General features: G+C 51.5%; 1 protein-coding gene across 2 annotated transcripts; it reads left to right on the top strand.

The window, feature by feature from the left end:
• Positions 1–752: 752 nt before the first annotated feature.
• LOC111147618 (cyclin dependent kinase inhibitor 1A) lies at positions 753–9,017 on the top strand. Of its 2 annotated transcripts, none has more exons than XM_022503786.1 (3): positions 753–822; positions 5,276–5,731; positions 7,461–9,017. In XM_022503786.1, the coding sequence occupies exons 2-3, from the start codon at positions 5,287–5,289 to the stop codon at positions 7,508–7,510; spliced, it is 495 nt and encodes a 164-aa protein (XP_022359494.1). In that variant the 5' UTR covers positions 753–822; positions 5,276–5,286; the 3' UTR covers positions 7,511–9,017. The 2 variants fall into 2 exon arrangements, with proteins under 2 accessions (XP_022359494.1, XP_022359495.1); XM_022503787.1 differs by having other exon boundaries at positions 763–822; positions 5,282–5,731.
• Positions 9,018–17,389: the final 8,372 nt, after the last annotated feature.

The following is a 17,389-nucleotide window of genomic DNA, read 5'->3' as shown; positions in this document are numbered from 1 at the left end:
TAGGTGAGGAGGAGGTGGATGTGGGCCTTGAGGAGGAGGGCATAGGGAGGTTAGTTCAAGGTATGATTTACCCCATTTCCTGATTTCCCCTAGAAACCTGGTTGGCCCTTTTTTGAGAAGGATTCCCAAATCCCTCCTTCCTTGAGACTTTTGACAAGCAACAGCTTCGCATCCCTTTAGTTCTGAGGACCTTGATTTCCTCACTGTGAAATAAAGGGGATCGAATCCTGTTCTGGTCTCCAAGATGCTTTGCTGGGTGTCTGGGTTCTTCAGGTGGTGCTTAGGGAGGGGGTGTCCAGTGAGGGATCCGTGGGAATATCGGTGGTAGAGTGGGCTTTTCCGGGAATTGCAAAGCGAGGTACATCCTTGTTATTATTTATGGAGTTTTATCTATTAATGTCATACCTCGTGTTTTCAGGGCCAGAGAAAGGGCTCGCGTCCTAAGAATGCCATCCCTTCGTGGGGAGTGCCAACTCACAGCCCAATTCAAACAACCCGGATTTGGGGCTCCGTTGGGGGTGACATGTGTCAAGCACAGAGGCCCAGGCGCGGGCTCGGGGGAGGAGGGAAGCGCCCGTCTGCAGCACGCGACGTTGGCATCTGAGCTCAGAGGTTTCAGAGCTCTGGCGGGCTGCGCCTGGTGACCCGCGGCTGCAGAAGGGGCGGTCCCCGGCCCTCGGTGGGCGGAGCCCTCGGACGTCAATCCTATATAAGGGCAGCGCCGGGCGGTGCCAGCCGAGGTGTGAGCTGCTGCCCGAGACCGTGGCTTGGAGAGCGGGAGCCAGGCGCTGATTCACGGAGCCACCGAGACCCTCCGAGGAGGTGAGGGAATCGTGGCAGGCAAGAGCGAACGCTGGGCTGGTGGCTCGGAGCGGAGCGCGTCCGCGCGTGTGTGTGTGTGTGTGTGTGTGTGTGTGTGTGTGTGGTCTTCACAGGTGAACGCCGTGCGTGGGTCTGTGCGTGGGTCTGGGTTTTGCTCCCACGGGTGTCGCTGTACTGGGCGCTTGTGACAGAGGTCGGGCTGTGTCGGAGACCCCGGCCGGCGAGAGACAGGGCTCCGCTGAAACCGAACAGCGGCGAGGGGAGGCGTGGACCCGCGCGCCCCGGACCCCCGCGCGGCTCCCTGTGGCGGCGAGCGGATGAAGCCTCTGAGCGCCGAGCCCCGGGAGGGGCGGGGAACGCCGCGCAGAGCAGGTTCACTCGCGATCCGCTCCCGGGCGGCTCTAGGATCCAATCGGCGCCGTCTCCGCCCAGACCCCTGAGGTCTGGGTCCCCGACGCCTCCGTGTCCGCCACCGGCTGGGCGCTGAGGTCAGCGCGGGCTGTGTCCCTGGTCCTTGGGAACGTGTTGGGACACGTCCTTTAAGGGCAATCGAGGAGGTGACTCACGGTGACAAGGAGACCCCGGGAAACTGGCTGGGTGAGGTCAGAGCTCCGCCCCGGCTGGGGGACAATGGCCCCCCAGAAATCGGCTTCGCGGCCCTCCGCGGTCCCTGTCCTCTCGTCAGCACAGTGACTGTTTGGCTGGCAGCCAGTGTTCTCAGGGAAGCCGGGACATCAGGAGGGCCAGTACTGGTGTCCGGTCCCCGCCTCAGAGAGCGCCCTCGAGGTCCCAGAGTTGTGGCCCTGCGCGGGGTGGGCTTGCGCCAGGAGTCAGTTTGAGAAGAGCAGGAGTGTGACACACTTCTCTTCCATCACGCCCGCAGAGCCCCCGCCCAGCCTGCCCTTGGGTCGGGACGCCGTACTCCGCCGCGGGAGCCGAGCCCTGCACTGCGGGGCAGCGGGGCGCGCAGCCCACGCCCGGGGAGAGAAGACGCTGAGAGGTCACATTGGAGGGTGGGACTTCGGGGGGCGCGACGCTGCTCAGGGACTCTGACAGCCGCATCCGGTAGCCCCCGGTGTCCCCCATCAAACTGCCCTCTCCGAGGACGACAGGTCTTAGCAGAGCAGGAGGACGAGTTGTTCTTTGGGCGCCGCCGCCCAGAGCGGGCCACAGTGCATCCGCCCTGTCGGGGGCCCTCAGGGGACACTGGCGCCCTCTTTGTGCGAAAAAGAATCTGGGAATTTGGTTTGGCACTTTAGGGTGCCCAGACAGCTACCCCCCCCCTTCCCTCTCTCCACGTCGCGTTTCGAGTAAGACTTTGGAGCGGTTTTGTTTTCCTTGCTTTCGTCTATTTTTAATTTCCAGGGATCTGACTCATCCCGTGCTTTGGGCGTGGAGATAAGGTGGAGGGACCAAACCTCTGCGCGGCTGTGCGTGCGGAGTGTGTGTGTGTGTGTGTGTGTTTCTGTCACAGAGGAGCGCGCGGTTTCCCAACAGTGGCGGGGCTTTCGGAAGCCTGGCTAGCTCAGCGTGACGTGTTTGCGGCCCCCGGCACCCCCCCCCTTCGCCCTTCCCTACCCGAGGGTGACGCTGCAGCCTGAGTGGAAGCGAAGTTTTGGCGGGCGGGGAGCACTTTGCAGGAAACTGACTCATCACAACTCCCTGCTGCTGTCCAAGTCTCTGCCCACGCACCTCCGACCCTGTGCATGATTTCCTGGCGACCAGCGCCCCCTTCCGGCCCTGGCGCGAATAGCAAGCACGCCTTCCCGCGGATTGCCGCTTCGCCCGCCTTTCCTTCCCGCCTCGCTTCTCCTGGGCTGAGCTGCATCTGCGAACGCCCCTTGAAAAGAGTACCCATTGGTTCAGCAATGTGTACCGAGTTCTTACTGTTTACTTCGGAATTAAAATTGGTTGAAGTCTGAGGCACGAAGGCTAACAAAGGAAGCTATTCTCAGTTACCTGTAAAACAAGGGTTTGTGTTTCAGAGTTTTTCCTGTACTGGGAGTTACGATAATGGGAGTGAGATCAGATTTTGATGGGAAGCCTATGAGAGCCATAAGGGCAGGGATGGTAGGAGGGAGGATCCTGCCTGGATTCGGGTCCAATCTTCAGCTCCTAGAAGCCAGGGAACATCCAGCTTCCTGAAAAAATCCTAGGCAGACTCCTCCTCCTAGAGCCAATGAGGCACTGAGACCCAGAATGTCCGTTTGGGCCATCCTGTGTATCTCCCTTGAATGGCACACTAAGAGTGCCCATCTGGGAAACTGCCAAACACCTGCTTAAATCCCTTTTCATATGAGTTAAGTTAATTTGGGGAGAGAGGAGCCTATCAATCTGTATTTTTAAAAAGCTCCCTACGTGATCCTGCTGGGCTGAATCACAAAAACCCCTTCCTGGGCTAGGAGCACAAAACTAGAGAGGGAGTGGAGATGAAAACCAGAGCACGGCTGGGTTCAAATCCTGATTGTGCTGCTGCTTGTGAGCTGTGTGACCTTGGGCAAGTTACTTAACTTCTCTGAGGCTTAGTTACTTTTGTAAAAAAAAAAAAAAAAAAAAAAGGAGCAAATCTACCCCTTCTCAAATATATCCACTCCTTTAGGAAAATTAATATTGGTAAACTTATTAGAACAGGCCCTGGCACATAAAAATATATAAATAAATCCTGACCCTTGCCCTGAAGAGAGTGGGTGAAGGTTATTTGAAGGCTCTGCCCACTGCACTGTGTAACCCCTCCATGGGGCAGTGGCCCTTGGCCTTTCTGTTTTTCTGATTTAGGGGCAAGCTTCATATCTCTCCAAATTCTTGCCCTTTAAACTTGCTCTGAGGTCACCTAGTGCCTCCGCCTCTCCCATAAGCTGTGAGAGGTGGGGTAGGGAGGGGTAACTGTGGCAAGGGTCCCAGGCTTCCTGACCCAGGAGATCACTCAGCAGAGCTTTCACCCTCCGAGCCTGCAAAGCAGGACTTGTCCTCAGGAAGACCCAGTCCCTGCCAAGGTTGCCCAGCCGCTCAGCCCTGGCGTCAGGCCAGAGCAGGGCAGGTGGGGGCCGGCGCCTCGTCATGAGCACACTCACCCTCGCTTTTCCCTCTTCTGAAGTGGGAAGGGAGGAACCCGGTAGACCGGCCACCTCTAATTTTCTTTGCCTGCAAAACGGGTTCCTGGGACATAGCAAACGTGGGGCAGGGGCTTCCAGGCTGTCTAGACTACAGATCACCCAGTGTGCCTGGCAGGATGTGGCTCAGCCTGGGAGAAATCCTCACCTAGCCCTGCCCAGCCCCTCCTCACCCCCAGGCCTCCTGCCTGAGGACATCCTTGGGAAAGGCCCTCAGCACATAGCACCTGTCAGCTGGTGTCTGAAGGAGCTGGTGGCCAGGGGGGAGCGACGTAGAGAAGGCTCAGGAAGAACTGAACACAGAAAGAAATAGTAACACTTCTGTTTTCCAAGCCCTTCCACATCCAGGTGCTTCTCTAAGCATGATACCTACAGTAACTGAAGTTAATCCTCACGTCTGTCCTCTGAGACATGCAGTTACTGTCTCCATTTTACAGATGAGGCAAATAGAGCCCAGAGAAGTCAAGCTACTTGTCCAGGGTTACCCAGCAGAGCCTAGATTCCAACCGAGGCCATCCTGATCCAGAGCCCTGGCTCTTAACCACAAAATACAACCTCTCACCTCTGTTCTATTGCCTTGCCTGAAGGGACTCCCTGACCGATTGCTTGAGTGTGCTTCTACAGTCCCTTTTTATAGATGAGAAACCTGGGGCCCAGATACATTAAGTAACTTTTAATTTTTTTAATTTTTAAAAAATTTTAAGGGATTCTTTAAAGTTTACGTAGAAAGCAGCAGAGCTAGGACCACTAGGTGCTTTTTTTGTTTTGCTTTGTTTTTTTTGTTTTTGTTTTTGTTTTTATCCCAAAGACCAGGGTACTTTTGAATTTCAGAACAGTTATGCCACATGGACATCTGGGTGGAGGGATTCAGGAGCCCAGAGGAGCTGTCAGCCTGTCATTTCCCTTGGGACCTGACCTTTTGCCCAGTGCTGGGGTTGGGAAGCTGCTGGACTCTGGCAATTCACACGTACTTGGGGCATTCACGCCCATGAGGGACACCTCAGGGGGAAACAAATTGATTTTAGCTGATAATACCTGGTAGTAAACAGGACTCTGATCCCTGCTATTGCAATAAACTTGTCTTTGTTGACATAACTTGTCCTTCAGCTGCCCACTCCCCCAGTGACCTTGCGGTGCTAGGATGGCTGAGTTCTGTCCCCACCCAGTAGCTGTTGACTGGGGGCTGGGGGTGGCCTCTGGGAAGGAGATGGTGGCAAATCAACTGGAAGGAGCCAGAGAGACCTCATGTTCTCGTAGGAAGGTGTCCTGCGAGCTCGCATAGCAGAGCACGACCTGGTAAGATAGGGCGTGACCTCCCGAGTGACCGGGGCCTTGTGTCTCAGCCACAGGTGACATGGAGGAGCCATCCAGGGAGGACCGGCAGATCCCTCGGGGCAGCACAGCTTGCCGCCGGCTCTTCGGCCCCGTGGACAGTGAGCAGCTGCGGCGAGACTGTGACGCGCTGATGGCCGGCTGCGTGCAGGAGGCCCGGGAGCGATGGAACTTCGACTTCATCACTGAGACGCCACTGGAGGGCGACTTTGCCTGGGAGCGTGTGTGGGGCCTGGGCCTGCCCAAGCTCTACCTGCCTACGGGGTCCCGGGGGGGCCGGGATGACCTGGGAGGGGGCAAGCGGCCCAGCCCTTCGTCTGGCCTGCTGCAGGGGACCGCTCAGGAGGACCATCTGGACCTGTCGCTCTCCTGCACCCTCATGCCTCATTCCCCTGAGCGGCCAGAGGGATCCCCAGGGGCGCCTGGCACCTCTCAGGGCCGGAAACGGCGGCAGACCAGCTTGACAGGTGAGGATGGGTGCAGGGAAGGACACTGAGGGGGCCTCTCAGAGTTCATGGTGCAGGGGGCTGGCCTGTCTGGTCCAGCTCGCTCACTGGGCCAAAAGGGAAACAGGCCCAGAGAGGGGAGGCAACTTGCCTGAGGTCACACAGCAGGTCTGCAGCCAAAGACCAGCTAGCTAACATTTATTGGGAACGTTTAATATATGTCAGTTCCTTTATAAAATAGTCTTTCTTTCATTTGTTCTTTCTTTCTTTAGATTTATTTATTTATTTACCAGAGAGAGAGAGAGAGAGAGAGAGAGAGAGAGAGAGAGAGAGAAAGCATGAGCAGGGGGAGGGGCACAGGGAGAGGGAGAAACAGACTCCCCACTGAGCAGTGAGCCCAACACGGGGCTCAATCCCAGGACCCTGGGATCATGACCTGAGCCAAAGGCAGACGTGTGACTGACTGAGCCACCCCGGTGCCCCTAAGGTGGTTTCTAAGGTTGGTTTCATTTAATCCTCATAGCAGGCCTATACCATATGGCATTCTTGCCACTCTTTTATAGGAGAGGAAATAAGGCTCTGAGTGGTGGAGTGGTGGAGTCGTTTGCCTAAGGTCCCACAGCAAATTTACAGTGTAGAGAAAACTAATGAGAGCAGTCTCCTGGCTACTCTATCCAAACCTAACTCACCTTCCCCATCACACACACACTTGCCATCTGCCTTCCCAGCCTAGTTTTTTTCTCTTTGGCATCTTGTTCCTTTGTCTGCTTTTACTCTCAACAGCTACTGCCTTATCTGGGTGTTGTCCATCTCCCTCATGAGCGTATTATCTCCATGAGAAAGAGATCTGCATCTCTCTTGTTTGTTGCTGAATCTCCAGCACCTAGGACAGCGTCTGGCATATAGTAGGTGCTTGATTAAAAAAAAAAAAATGAATGAGCAATGCTGACCTTTGAGGCACTTCTTATGGCAGGGCCCAGACCAAAGCCATTAGAGCATTTCATTCGGTCCTTAGAGCACTCACCAATGTCAGCTTCATATTATACATGAGGAAACAGGCTCGGAGAGGAGAAGTCAAGAATCCCATGGCACCTGGGTGGCTCAGCTGGTAAAGCATCTGACTCTTGGTCTCGGCTCAGGTCTTGATCTCCGTGTCATGAGTTTAAGCCCTGTGTTGGGCTCCATGCTGGGCGTGGAGCCTTCTTAAAAAAAGAAAGAATCCCATGGAAACTTGCAGCTGGATCAGAACTAAGAACACGGACCATAATAATACTAGCTCACATTTATGTGGCTGAGTCACTGCACAGAAGACTTGCCATGGATTATCTAACAGCATTTCTGGAGCAGTGCTGTTTAATGGAATTCTGCGATGATGCAAATGTCCAGTGCCAGCGGGCACAAATAGCCACTGAGAATTTAACATGTGGCTGGTGTGACTGAGAAACTGAATTTCTCATTTTATTTTATTTCATTTCATTTAACTATATAGGGCTGCTGGCTGCTTTAGTGGTGCAGGTCCATGCATGGAGGTCTGGTTATTGTTGGCCACTTCTGTGAAGGGTGGTGGGAGGCTCTCTGTAATGCTCTCCTGGGAGGCAGAGTGGAAGTTTCCAGAGTCCTCCCTTGCACTTGGCAATGTGTTCCTTTGGCCCTAGGGAGGGGTCCCTGCCCCCTCTGTGTGTGCTTTAGGTGGATAGCTCAGCTGGGCCCTCTGCCTCCTGGTTGGCTGACTACTGTTTTCTCTTTCCAGATTTCTATCACTCTAAACGTCGGCTGATCTTCTCCAAGAGGAAGCCCTAATCCGCTCACTGGAAGCCTCAAGCTCCTAGATATGAGAGTTCCATTCCCGCCCCCCCCCTAACCCCCCCTCCCCTCCCCTTCTACACCTTTTGCCTTTAGCCCTTCAGTTTGTGCGTCTTAATTATTATTTGTGTTTTAATTTAAACTCCTCCCCTTGTATATATCCTGCTTACCACCACCATCCCCCAACGCCTCCCCAGCCTTTGGCCTTTAGAATTATTTAAAAAACCATTAGACAACAGAACGATAGGCTTATTAGAGTGCTAGGTATTTAAGATGTCTTCATCTTATGGGGAATGAAGATGTCTTCCTCCCCATTTCCGTGCTCCCAGAGGTCAGGTGGGGCTGGCCTGACCCTCCCCTGCTGGGTGGTGCTCTCTGGAGGAGCCCACTGCCTCTGCTCACCGCCTCATAGGTGTTATAAAATCCCACCCCTTTCCTGTATTCCCAAACCTTATAAAATTCTTTATAATTTGAGAAGTAAATAGCACTTTGAAGGGGGCTCCACAGGATGGGAGCATCATCAAAACTTTGAAGTCCCCTCACCTTCTCTAAGGTAGGACAGGGTGACCTTGAAGTGGGCACAGCCTGGAACATGGCTGGGGACGTGGCACTCTCCTCGCCTTTGATGCCCCACTCTGTCCTGTGAAGGCCTGGGAGAAGGTAGGGTCCTGTAGCAAACCACCCCACCTCCCCTTACCCCCTCTGCCACCACAGGGGAGCCAGTCTCAACATTTGGCCTCCCCTGCACTTTTCTAGAAGCCCCAGATGCCTCTCTTTTCCAGCTGGGCTTTCAGGTCCCTCTTTGCCCCCCCCCCCCATACCCTTTCCCTCTAGTACCTTCTCAGCCCTGGGTGGCAGCTCTGGGGTGCCTATCCCCCCAGCTCAGTGGACTGGGAAGAGAAGGGGTATGCTAGAAGTAGGGGGTCCCTAGTTCTACCTCAGGCAGCTCAAGTGGCGATCATCTCCTCCTCTTGCCTTCTGGGGCAGAGGTGTGGGGTGGTCAGACAGGCCTTCTTGAGTGGGGATCTCTCGGTCAGGGGCATGTTGTTGGGGGGAGCAGAATTTTCTAGGAAGGCAAGGGTGACACCAGCCCCTGGAACTCACCTAAGGACTTTTCCCACTGCCCCCCTCCCTTCCCCCATTTCATTGCACTTTGAATAGCAGCTGAACAAGGAGTCAGAGGTTTTAAGACGGTGGGGGTAGAGGCTGTGGATAGGGCTTGCTGAGTGGGCTCAGATGGGCCTGGGAGCTGTGAGCTGTTGTCTTTCCTGGCACGGAGCCAGGAGCCCCTGGAGGCCCCAAAGCACTTAATCTGACCCCAAACACCTTAAGCTCCCAAACATCCTGGCCTGGACTGTTTCCTCCTAGCCCCTCATGTGTCCTGGTTCTCCTGTCTCCATCTAGACTGTAAGCCTCTGAAGGGCAGGAACAAGTCCTGTACTGCTCTGTGTCCCTCACAGCCTCTCCCACAGTGCTGGGTATACAGCAGGTGCTAAATAAATATTTCTTAGTGACTTGACTTGTACTGTGATCATTATACCTCATCATTTGTAAAACCGAGTAGGTAGAAGTTTTTTGGGTCATTGCTACAGTTCTAACAATCGAGCATTTCAAGTTAAAAAAAGGCAGACAGCTTAACAAACAGAAAGACCACAAGGCAAAAGACACAGCAAAACAAAAACAGTAAACATCCACACCTTGGCAAAGATCATCCCGGCCAATATTTGGGTTTATTGTTGGGCCTTTTTAAGTAAAGAACATACTGTTAGTCACCAGGGAAATGCAAATCATTACTCACTGGGGGAAACACACATTAAAACCACAATAAGATAGCGCTGTGCACCTACCAGAATGACTAAAACGAAAAAGACTGACATTGCCAAGTGTGGGCAAGGATAGGGAACAACCGGAACTCTTAAATCTTATAGACGGAAGTATGACCTAGCTCACCTACTTTAGAAAACTGCTTGACAATACCTTCTAAAGATGGCTCCCCTGGGCACCTGGGTGGCTCAGTTGGTTGGGCATCTGCCTTTGGCTCAGGTTGTGATCCCCAGGTCCTGGGATCAAGCCCTGCATCTGGGCTCCCTGCTCAGTGGGGAGCCTGCTTCTTCCTCTCCCGCTTCCCCTGCTTGTGTTCCCTCTCTCACTGTGTGTCTTTCTCTCTGTCAAATAAATAAATAAATAAATCATAAAAAAAAAAAAAAAGATGGCTTCCCTCATGTCTGCTGTGTGACACAGGAATTCCATTCCTAAGTTTGTTCTCAAGAGAAATCAGTACCTATTTCTACCAGACGACATGTTCCTAGCAGCGTTATTCTTGACAGACCCAAACTGGGAACAACCCAAATGTCCATACAAGAATAGATATGGGACGCCTGGGTGGCTCAGTTGGTTAAGCAGCTGCCTTCGGCTCAGGTCATGATCCCAGCGTCCTGGGATCGAGTCCCACATCGGGCTCCTTGCTCGTCAGGGAGCCTGCTTCTCCCTCTGCCTCTGCCTGCCATTCTGTCTGCCTGTGCTCGCTCGCTCTCCCTCTCTCTCTCTGACAAATAAATAAATAAAATCTTTAAAAAAAAAAAAGAATAGATATGTAGGGGGGCCTGGGTGGCTCAGTCGGTGAAGCATCTGCCTCCAGCTCAGGTCATGTTCCTGGGGTCCTGGGATTGAACTCCTCATTGGACTCCCTGCTTAGCGCAGACAGCCTTCTTCTCCCTCTCCCTCTGCCTGCCGCTCTCCCTGCTTGTGCTCTCTCTCTCTCTCTCTGTGTCAAGTAAATAAAGAAAATCTTAAAAAAAAATAGATGTATAGATTGCGGTAGCTTTCTGTAGTGAAGTACTACACAACATTTAAAAGAACAAAGTGACCCACAACTCTAATCTTCAATGAAGCAGGAAAGAATATCCAATGGGAAAAAAACACAGTCTCTTCAACAAATGGTTCTGGGACAACAGGACAGCTACAAGCAAAAGAATGAAACTGGGCTACTTCCTCAAACCAAATAAAATAAACTCAAAATGGATAAAGGTCAGATGTGAGATGGAAATCCATCAAGATCCTAGAGAAAGCAGGCAACAACCTCTGTGACTTTGGCCGCAGCAACTTCTTACTAGCCGTGTCTCTGGAGGCGAGGGAAACAAAAGCAAAAATGAACTACTGAGACCTCATCAAGATAAAAAGCTTCTGCACAGCAAAGGAAACAATCAGAAAAACTAAAAGGCAGCCTATAGAATGGGAGAAGATATTTGCAAATGATGTATCTGAAAAGAGCTGGTATCCAAGATCTATAAAGAACTTATCAAACTCAACACGCAAAGAACAAATAATCCAATCAAGGAAGGGGCAGAAGACATGAAAAATATTTTTTCAAGGAAGACATCCAGATGGCCAACAGACACATGAAGAGATGCTCAACATCACTCATCATCAGGGAAATACAAATCAAAACCAGGATGAGATGTCACCTCACACCCATCAGAATGGCTAAAATTAACACAAGAAACAATAGGTGTTGGCAAGAATGCAGAGAAAGGGGAATCCTCTTAGTGACTGTTGGCGGGAATTCAACTGGGGCAGCCATGCTGGAAAACAGTATGGCGGTTCCTCAAAAAGTTAAAAATAGAGCTACCCTATAACCCAGCAATGGCATTACTAGGTATTTATCCAAAACATACAAAAATAGTGATTCAAGGGGGCACATGAACCACAATGTTTATAGCAACATTATCAACCATAGCCAAATCGTGGAAGGAGTCCAAATGTTTATCAACAGATGAATGGATAAAGAAGATGTGGTATAGATATTTATATAGAATGGAATATTATTCAGTCATAAGAAAGAATGAAATCTTGCCATTTGCAACAATGTGGATGGAACTAGAAGGTATTATGCTAAGCGAAATAAGTCAGTCAGAGAAAGACAAATACCATATAATCTCACTCACTTAAATGGGGAATTTAAGAAGAAAAACATGAACTTAGGGGAAGGGAAGGAAAAATACAATGAAAACAGAGAGGGTGACAAACCATAAGAGTCTATTTAAGAGAACAAACTAAGGTGAACCAGGGTGGCTCAGTCAGTTAAGTGTCTGACTCCAGATTTTGATTCAGGTCATGATCTCAGGATTGTGAGATCAAGCCCAGCGTCAGGCTCTGCACTCAGTAGGGAGTCTGCTGGAGAATCTCTCCCTCTCCCTCTGCTCCTCCTCCCAACCCATGAGTGCTCTCTCTCTCTCTCTCTCTCTCTCAAATAAATAAATAAATCTTAAAAAAAAGAGAATAAACTTCAGGTTGTGGAGGGAGGGTAGGGGGGATGGGCTAATGGATGATGGGCGTTAAAGAGAGCACATGTGATGAGAATTGGGTATGCTACGTAATTGATGAATCACTAAATTCTACTCCTGGAACCAGTATCACACTATCTAGAATTTAGATAAAATTTTGAGGGGTGCCTGGGTGGCTCAGTAGTTAAGCATCTGCCTTTGGCTTAGGTCATGATCTCAGGGTCCTGGGATCAAGCCCTGCATAGGGCTCCTTGCTTGGTAGGAAGTCTGCTTCTCCTTCTCCCACTCTCCCTGCTTGTATTACCTCTCTCACTGTCTCTGTCAAATAAAGGAATAAAAATCTTAAAATAAATAAATAATAGAGTTTTGAAAAAATAAAAAGAGAACAAAGTAGTTTACATGCATGTTCTGATTATTTATTCATAACTAGCCACTCCAAGACTTTAGTGGCTTAAAATGATAATCATTTATTTGCTTCTGATTCTGCAATTTGGCCAAGAACTACTTTTCAAATGTTGGATAATTCTCTGCTTTTGGGTGCATGGCTTTGTTCCAGAACCCCAGTGGTCTGAGTTAGGGCTCTCCCACTGGGGCGTCTCAAAGACTTCACACTGTCTACTCATCTCCCATGGATATTTCTAGTACCAGGGGATACACTGGCTCATATGTCCCGAGGGCTTGTCCTATCGCAGGGACTTGGCACGGAGCCCTCTTCTGTTCTGGACTCCACTCAAACATGGCAGCTCCCATGTCATCCAGCCACTTGGCCGGAGTGGTAATAGAGAGCTTTCAAAGCCCAAACTGGCTCACAAGTGCTATGCCTCTTTTTAGGGGGAACATGTCCACAGTACAATGACTCGTCCTTTCCTCTAGAGGGAATGTCCCAACATGTTCCAGTTCATCTGACCACTGAAAACATTATCTGGCAGGTCTCTGAATTTTTGTAGGAAATGTGAACATGACCCTTTTTTTTTTTTATCCCCTTTACTGAAATAGATTGGAAAGAATGCACTGGCCATATTATGAGCTTCTTCCAGTCAGAGGCCATGTAAACTATTCTAGCAAAGATACCATATCTGATACAATATCTGCAATTAGGGCTACCATGTGGGTAGCTGTGGATTGCCGCGCTTCACTTGCAGCATAGGGAGGACTGAGTGGGGGTCTGATGGGGACCTCCTGGCATACTCTAGGGCTTTGAGAGTAATGCTCATCTCTGCACTTCTGCTTGCTCTGTGGTATTGCTTCTAATGTACCGTCTTGACTCCTAGGATAATTTTAGAGACTTCCACTCCATCCTTCTTTCCATAATGACTCTTATTCCACAGATAAAAGAACCAATCTTGAGGGTTCTGCCAACTGCTAAATATATCTGCCCCAATTTGCACTCAGGGGCTGGGAGAGGAGCACAGAGTCAGTCCACCAGCCCCCCCCCCCAAGACTCTGAGATGCACCTGGCTGGGACTCCGTTATCACCCAGCCTCGCATGTCCCCCTCCTCCAAAAGGAGGCTAGGACGGTATTTTGGGTCACCCGGTACTGGTCTAAGCTCAGACTCTGTACCGAATAGACCTCAAGAGAGCTTTTCCACACTGTGCAGCTATTCTGGTAAATAGCCAGAGGGCACGTTGAAGGGAAGAATTGAGGAAATATTTTAGTATACTTACAGTGATCTTATAGGTCTTTTTCTTCGATCAGTGAGTCTGGGTATGAGAACGGGCTCATACTTGGCAGCTGGGTGAGAGATTCTGATTTTCTGTCATGGCAGCTGGTATCAGCTTCTGCTCACTGCCCCTCCCCCCCATCAGGTGGTTCAGTCAAGCAATGTTCCATTAAATACTCCCCTCTCTTACCCCTGGGAATGCCCCCCCCCCTCCCCGCCACAGGGCTCTGGTTACCCATTAGGCCTTGCATCTACCTTGCCTCTGATGATTAAGTGGTTCCATGCAGCCTCTATTCCTCCCGAATCTTAGTGTGTCCGTTGACGGTGGCCCCGGCATTCCATGACAGCATCTCCAAGCCAGCACCGAGATGCGTCCTTTATTGCTTTGAGAAGAGAGGGTCTTCTGGGCCCTCGTGGGGATGACAGTGAGCTGGTGGGTCCTCGCACACAATAAGTCCATTCTATCTTGGCGCTTTCTAACCCCTCCCTGCTCTCTTCCAAGGCGTTTCAGCATCGCCCCCTGTCCAACAGCAGGCCATCGCTCTGTCAAGCTTTAAGCACTAGCCAACTGCCCCCTGGGTTAGGACCAGCTCCAGGAGGCCTTGCCAGGATGTTCAATCTTGAATTAAGAGAGATTGGCCTCCATCCAAGCTCTCTTTACCCAGCCTGTATTCCCCGTAGCCTTGAGATCGCCCCGGCCCATAGTCTTGAGATCGCCCATGTGTGTTTCCCTGGCCCTACCCGTACTTACTTATTAGCCAGACTGTAGCCTTTTTTTTTTTTGGTAAGTGATTTCCTCCAGTGATTGAGCCTGTACTTTCCTGGTTCGCAGTGCTGAGACCTGACTCTAATTATTCATCTAGAGAAGGGGGAGCAAAGCACAGCTCTGTGAACCGGCTGCCTGTTTTGTATGAAGTTTTACGGGAAAGCAGACATGCCCATTTGCTAACCCTGTTGCCCGTGGCTGCTTTTGCCCTATTGTTTTAAGGTGTGCAAAAGCTGAGCTGAGTAGTTGCACAGAGACCACATGGCTCACAGACCTAAAATATCTGCTATCATGTCCTTGATGAAAACATTTGCTGCCTCTGGTCTAGAAGCCAGAGGGGAGGTGGGATGGATCTGGGGGAAGACAGGCATCACCTTGTATGGCACTGGCCCCCAGTGAGTCCTTTGTGTGGGCTGCAAACGGGGAGAGCCTTGTCCTCTAGCAAGGGAGGGGTGCTTTCGCAGGCCTGGAGGGCTCGGGGGGATACGGGGTACAGTTTCCTGAGGGCATCCGTCCACATATCTCTATTCCAGGTCTCAGGGCACCCCCCTCCCCTACTCTTCCTGCTGACTGGGGCCATGCATTGAGTCTCCCTATAGCTCCTCCACTTTATGATGAAATCCTGGGCTGATTATCAACACAACCAGCCCGTGGGTCACAGAGATGAGGGCCATTTAGAATGCTCTGATGGGGGGCACCTGGGTGGCTCAGTCAGTTGAACATCTGCCTTCTGCTCAGGTCATGATCCCAGAGTCCCAGGATCGAGTCCCGGGATCAAGTCCCACGTCAGGCTCCCTATTCAGCAGGGAGTCTATTTCTCCCTCTGTACCCCCCGCATCCCCCCCCTCTGCCCCGGCTCGTGCCTGCTCTCTCTTGCTCACTCTCCCTCTCAAATAAATAAATAAAATCTTAAAACAAAACAAAACAAAACAGAATGCTCTTAGAGAGTTCTCCCATCTCCCACAAAGTGCTCTAAGTTGAGCGGATCATTCTCTTTCTTCAAGACCTCTGGGGCAGTTAATCAAAACCAGCCAAGTGCACGCTTCTGGTTGTGACCACCAAACCCCCTCCCTGCCCCATCTTTCCAGTGTTAGACCCTCCACATAAGTAAGTCAGTGTTGCCCTGGAATCCCACCTGTTCCCCATCCCAATCCACCTCACACAGCTGATGTCGGTCTTCGTGCGGCCCGGGACTACGAGGGTGGTCACCACCCCGCTCCCCACCCGCAGTCCTGTGCCCCTTGTTATCTCACTGGCAAGAGATCCATCTTCAGAAGCCCATCCTGTTTCTGTCATTTCCGGTACCAATCATCTTAGATTTTTTTTTTTTTCACCCTCAAAAGGAACCTGAGACAGGGACTTGAGTGCGGAGGAGTTTCCTGGAAGCACAAGGAGGAGAGAAAATAATGTGAGAAAGGGAAGGGAAAAGCCACAAAGGTGCTGGTGAACAGGTTCTGCTGTGTAGAGCTGGGACTAGACCCACCAGGGAGATCGGAGGAACCGTGTGGAACGTACTGGAGAACTGTCCCTCTGGGATCCTTGTCTAGGTAGCTGTGGGGTACTTCACTGCAGACTTGCCATCCAGCATTGCCCAAGGGCTTCCCCAAGGGCAAGTTTGGGTGTTCCCTCCCAGATGGCGCAGGTCCCCCTGATGCCGGAGCAAACTGGAAGGACATCAGCATCTGTATCACTGCCGAGAACCAAAGCTTCAGGTGAACACAGATGTGGGTCTAGGGGACACGGGTGGCGCATCAGCAGCAGCTTCTGGAACTTCCCTTCAACTGACTTCATGCTTAGAGGAGCCTGTTGGCAAAAATCACTGAGGCTTCCCCCTCTCCCACCAGCCCACAGAAATGTGAGCTCCACAAGGGGAGGACCATGTCTGTTTTATTTGCTGCTGGATCCTAGCACCTAAAAACCGCCTGACGAAGAGCAGGTGGCCGTTAAATATTTGTTAAATGAATGAATGATTCCCTGTGGCTTGAATTTCCTGCCTGCCCCAGGCATTCATCTCTAAAAGCCCACCCCAGCCCTACCGGCTCCCAGGACCCAGGTCGCTGCCCCTCGTGGCTTGACAATCAGTCTGGCACATGGACGGAGTCATCTGCTAATTGGGAGGCTGGACAAGCCGGAGCTTCTCTAACTCAGTCTCCTTCTTTTAACAGCCATAAAAATAACAACAGCTATCACTGGGGATCACCCACCTAACACGGTTTCCCAATGCTTCATGCGGTTTCCAGTGTTTAATCCTGACCACAAGCCTACAAGGTGGGCACTGCTATTGCCCTTGTTTCACAGGTGAGAAACTGAGGCAATAAGCCCTAAAGTTGCTCACCAGAGGCCACACCTCTAGGAAGTGGCGGGGAGCCAGAATATTCACGCTGATGACCCAGGTCCGTAAACCAGAAAGGGGAAGTGCCTCACCCAGGGCCACTACCATGGTGACAGTTCCGCGGAGGCTTGTGGGCACCTGTCTCCCCGGGGGCCCCCTCCTCCATCTCGGAAGTAACTCAGGTTTTCTCAATCATATGTGAAGTGTGTTTTATAAACACAAATTTGCACCAAGCTCCCTGGCCCCAGTTCCCTGCTCAGAACGGCCAGCTGCTAGCTCTAGCAGCTCTAGCTTCTCGAGCTAGTTGGGAGCCCGCAGCTGGAGGCAGGGGAGCCCCAGGTCCCAACTCCACACCTCAGCAGATAGCATTTTGCTTCAGGGCTTACTGACCTGTGAAATGAATTCAAGCATCTTTTGGGAATTGAAAAACAGTGAGTGCAAAACGTTCCCATTCATAAAATAGTCTCCCAGTCTTGGATCCTGGTTCATTCATTCAGGTTTTGAAAAATATAGTTTCTGAGCTCAGGGTTTTTAAGTGCAGAGACACTGTATTTTAAAATTAGCTCCACCGTTTCCAAAAAGGCCTGGATCTAACATTCTCCTCGGCACTTGGCTACAGGCTCCGGCCAGCTGGCTCCTGGGCAGATTCTCTCCTGGGGCTGCCATGGAGGGTGGCCAGGCTGAGCTCTGACCACTCGGGCTCCAGCAAGGAGGGCTGGGATCACCCCTGCCTCCTCCGTGCCCCCTTTATGTCCATGGTGAGGAGGTGAGTCGTGGGGATGGGGGGCAAATGAACTGAGGATGCTTTGAGGTCCTGGAGGCTGGGTCTTAAA

Source organism: Enhydra lutris, unplaced genomic scaffold, assembly GCF_002288905.1.
Source record: "Enhydra lutris kenyoni isolate GAN:26980312 unplaced genomic scaffold, ASM228890v2 scaffoldscaffold17, whole genome shotgun sequence".
Taxonomy (NCBI): Eukaryota; Metazoa; Chordata; class Mammalia; order Carnivora; family Mustelidae; genus Enhydra; species Enhydra lutris.
Note: the sequence above shows the minus strand (reverse complement) of the source record. Positions and strands in the feature narration are given on the sequence as shown.

Coding starts and splice junctions, on each gene's coding strand:
- LOC111147618 (XM_022503786.1), top strand. CDS start 5,287: ATGGAGGAGCCATCCAGGGAGGACCGGCAGATCCCTCGGGGCAGCACA. Junction 5,732..7,460: donor GCGGCAGACCAGCTTGACAG/GTGAGGATGGGT, acceptor TTCTCTTTCCAG/ATTTCTATCACTCTAAACGT.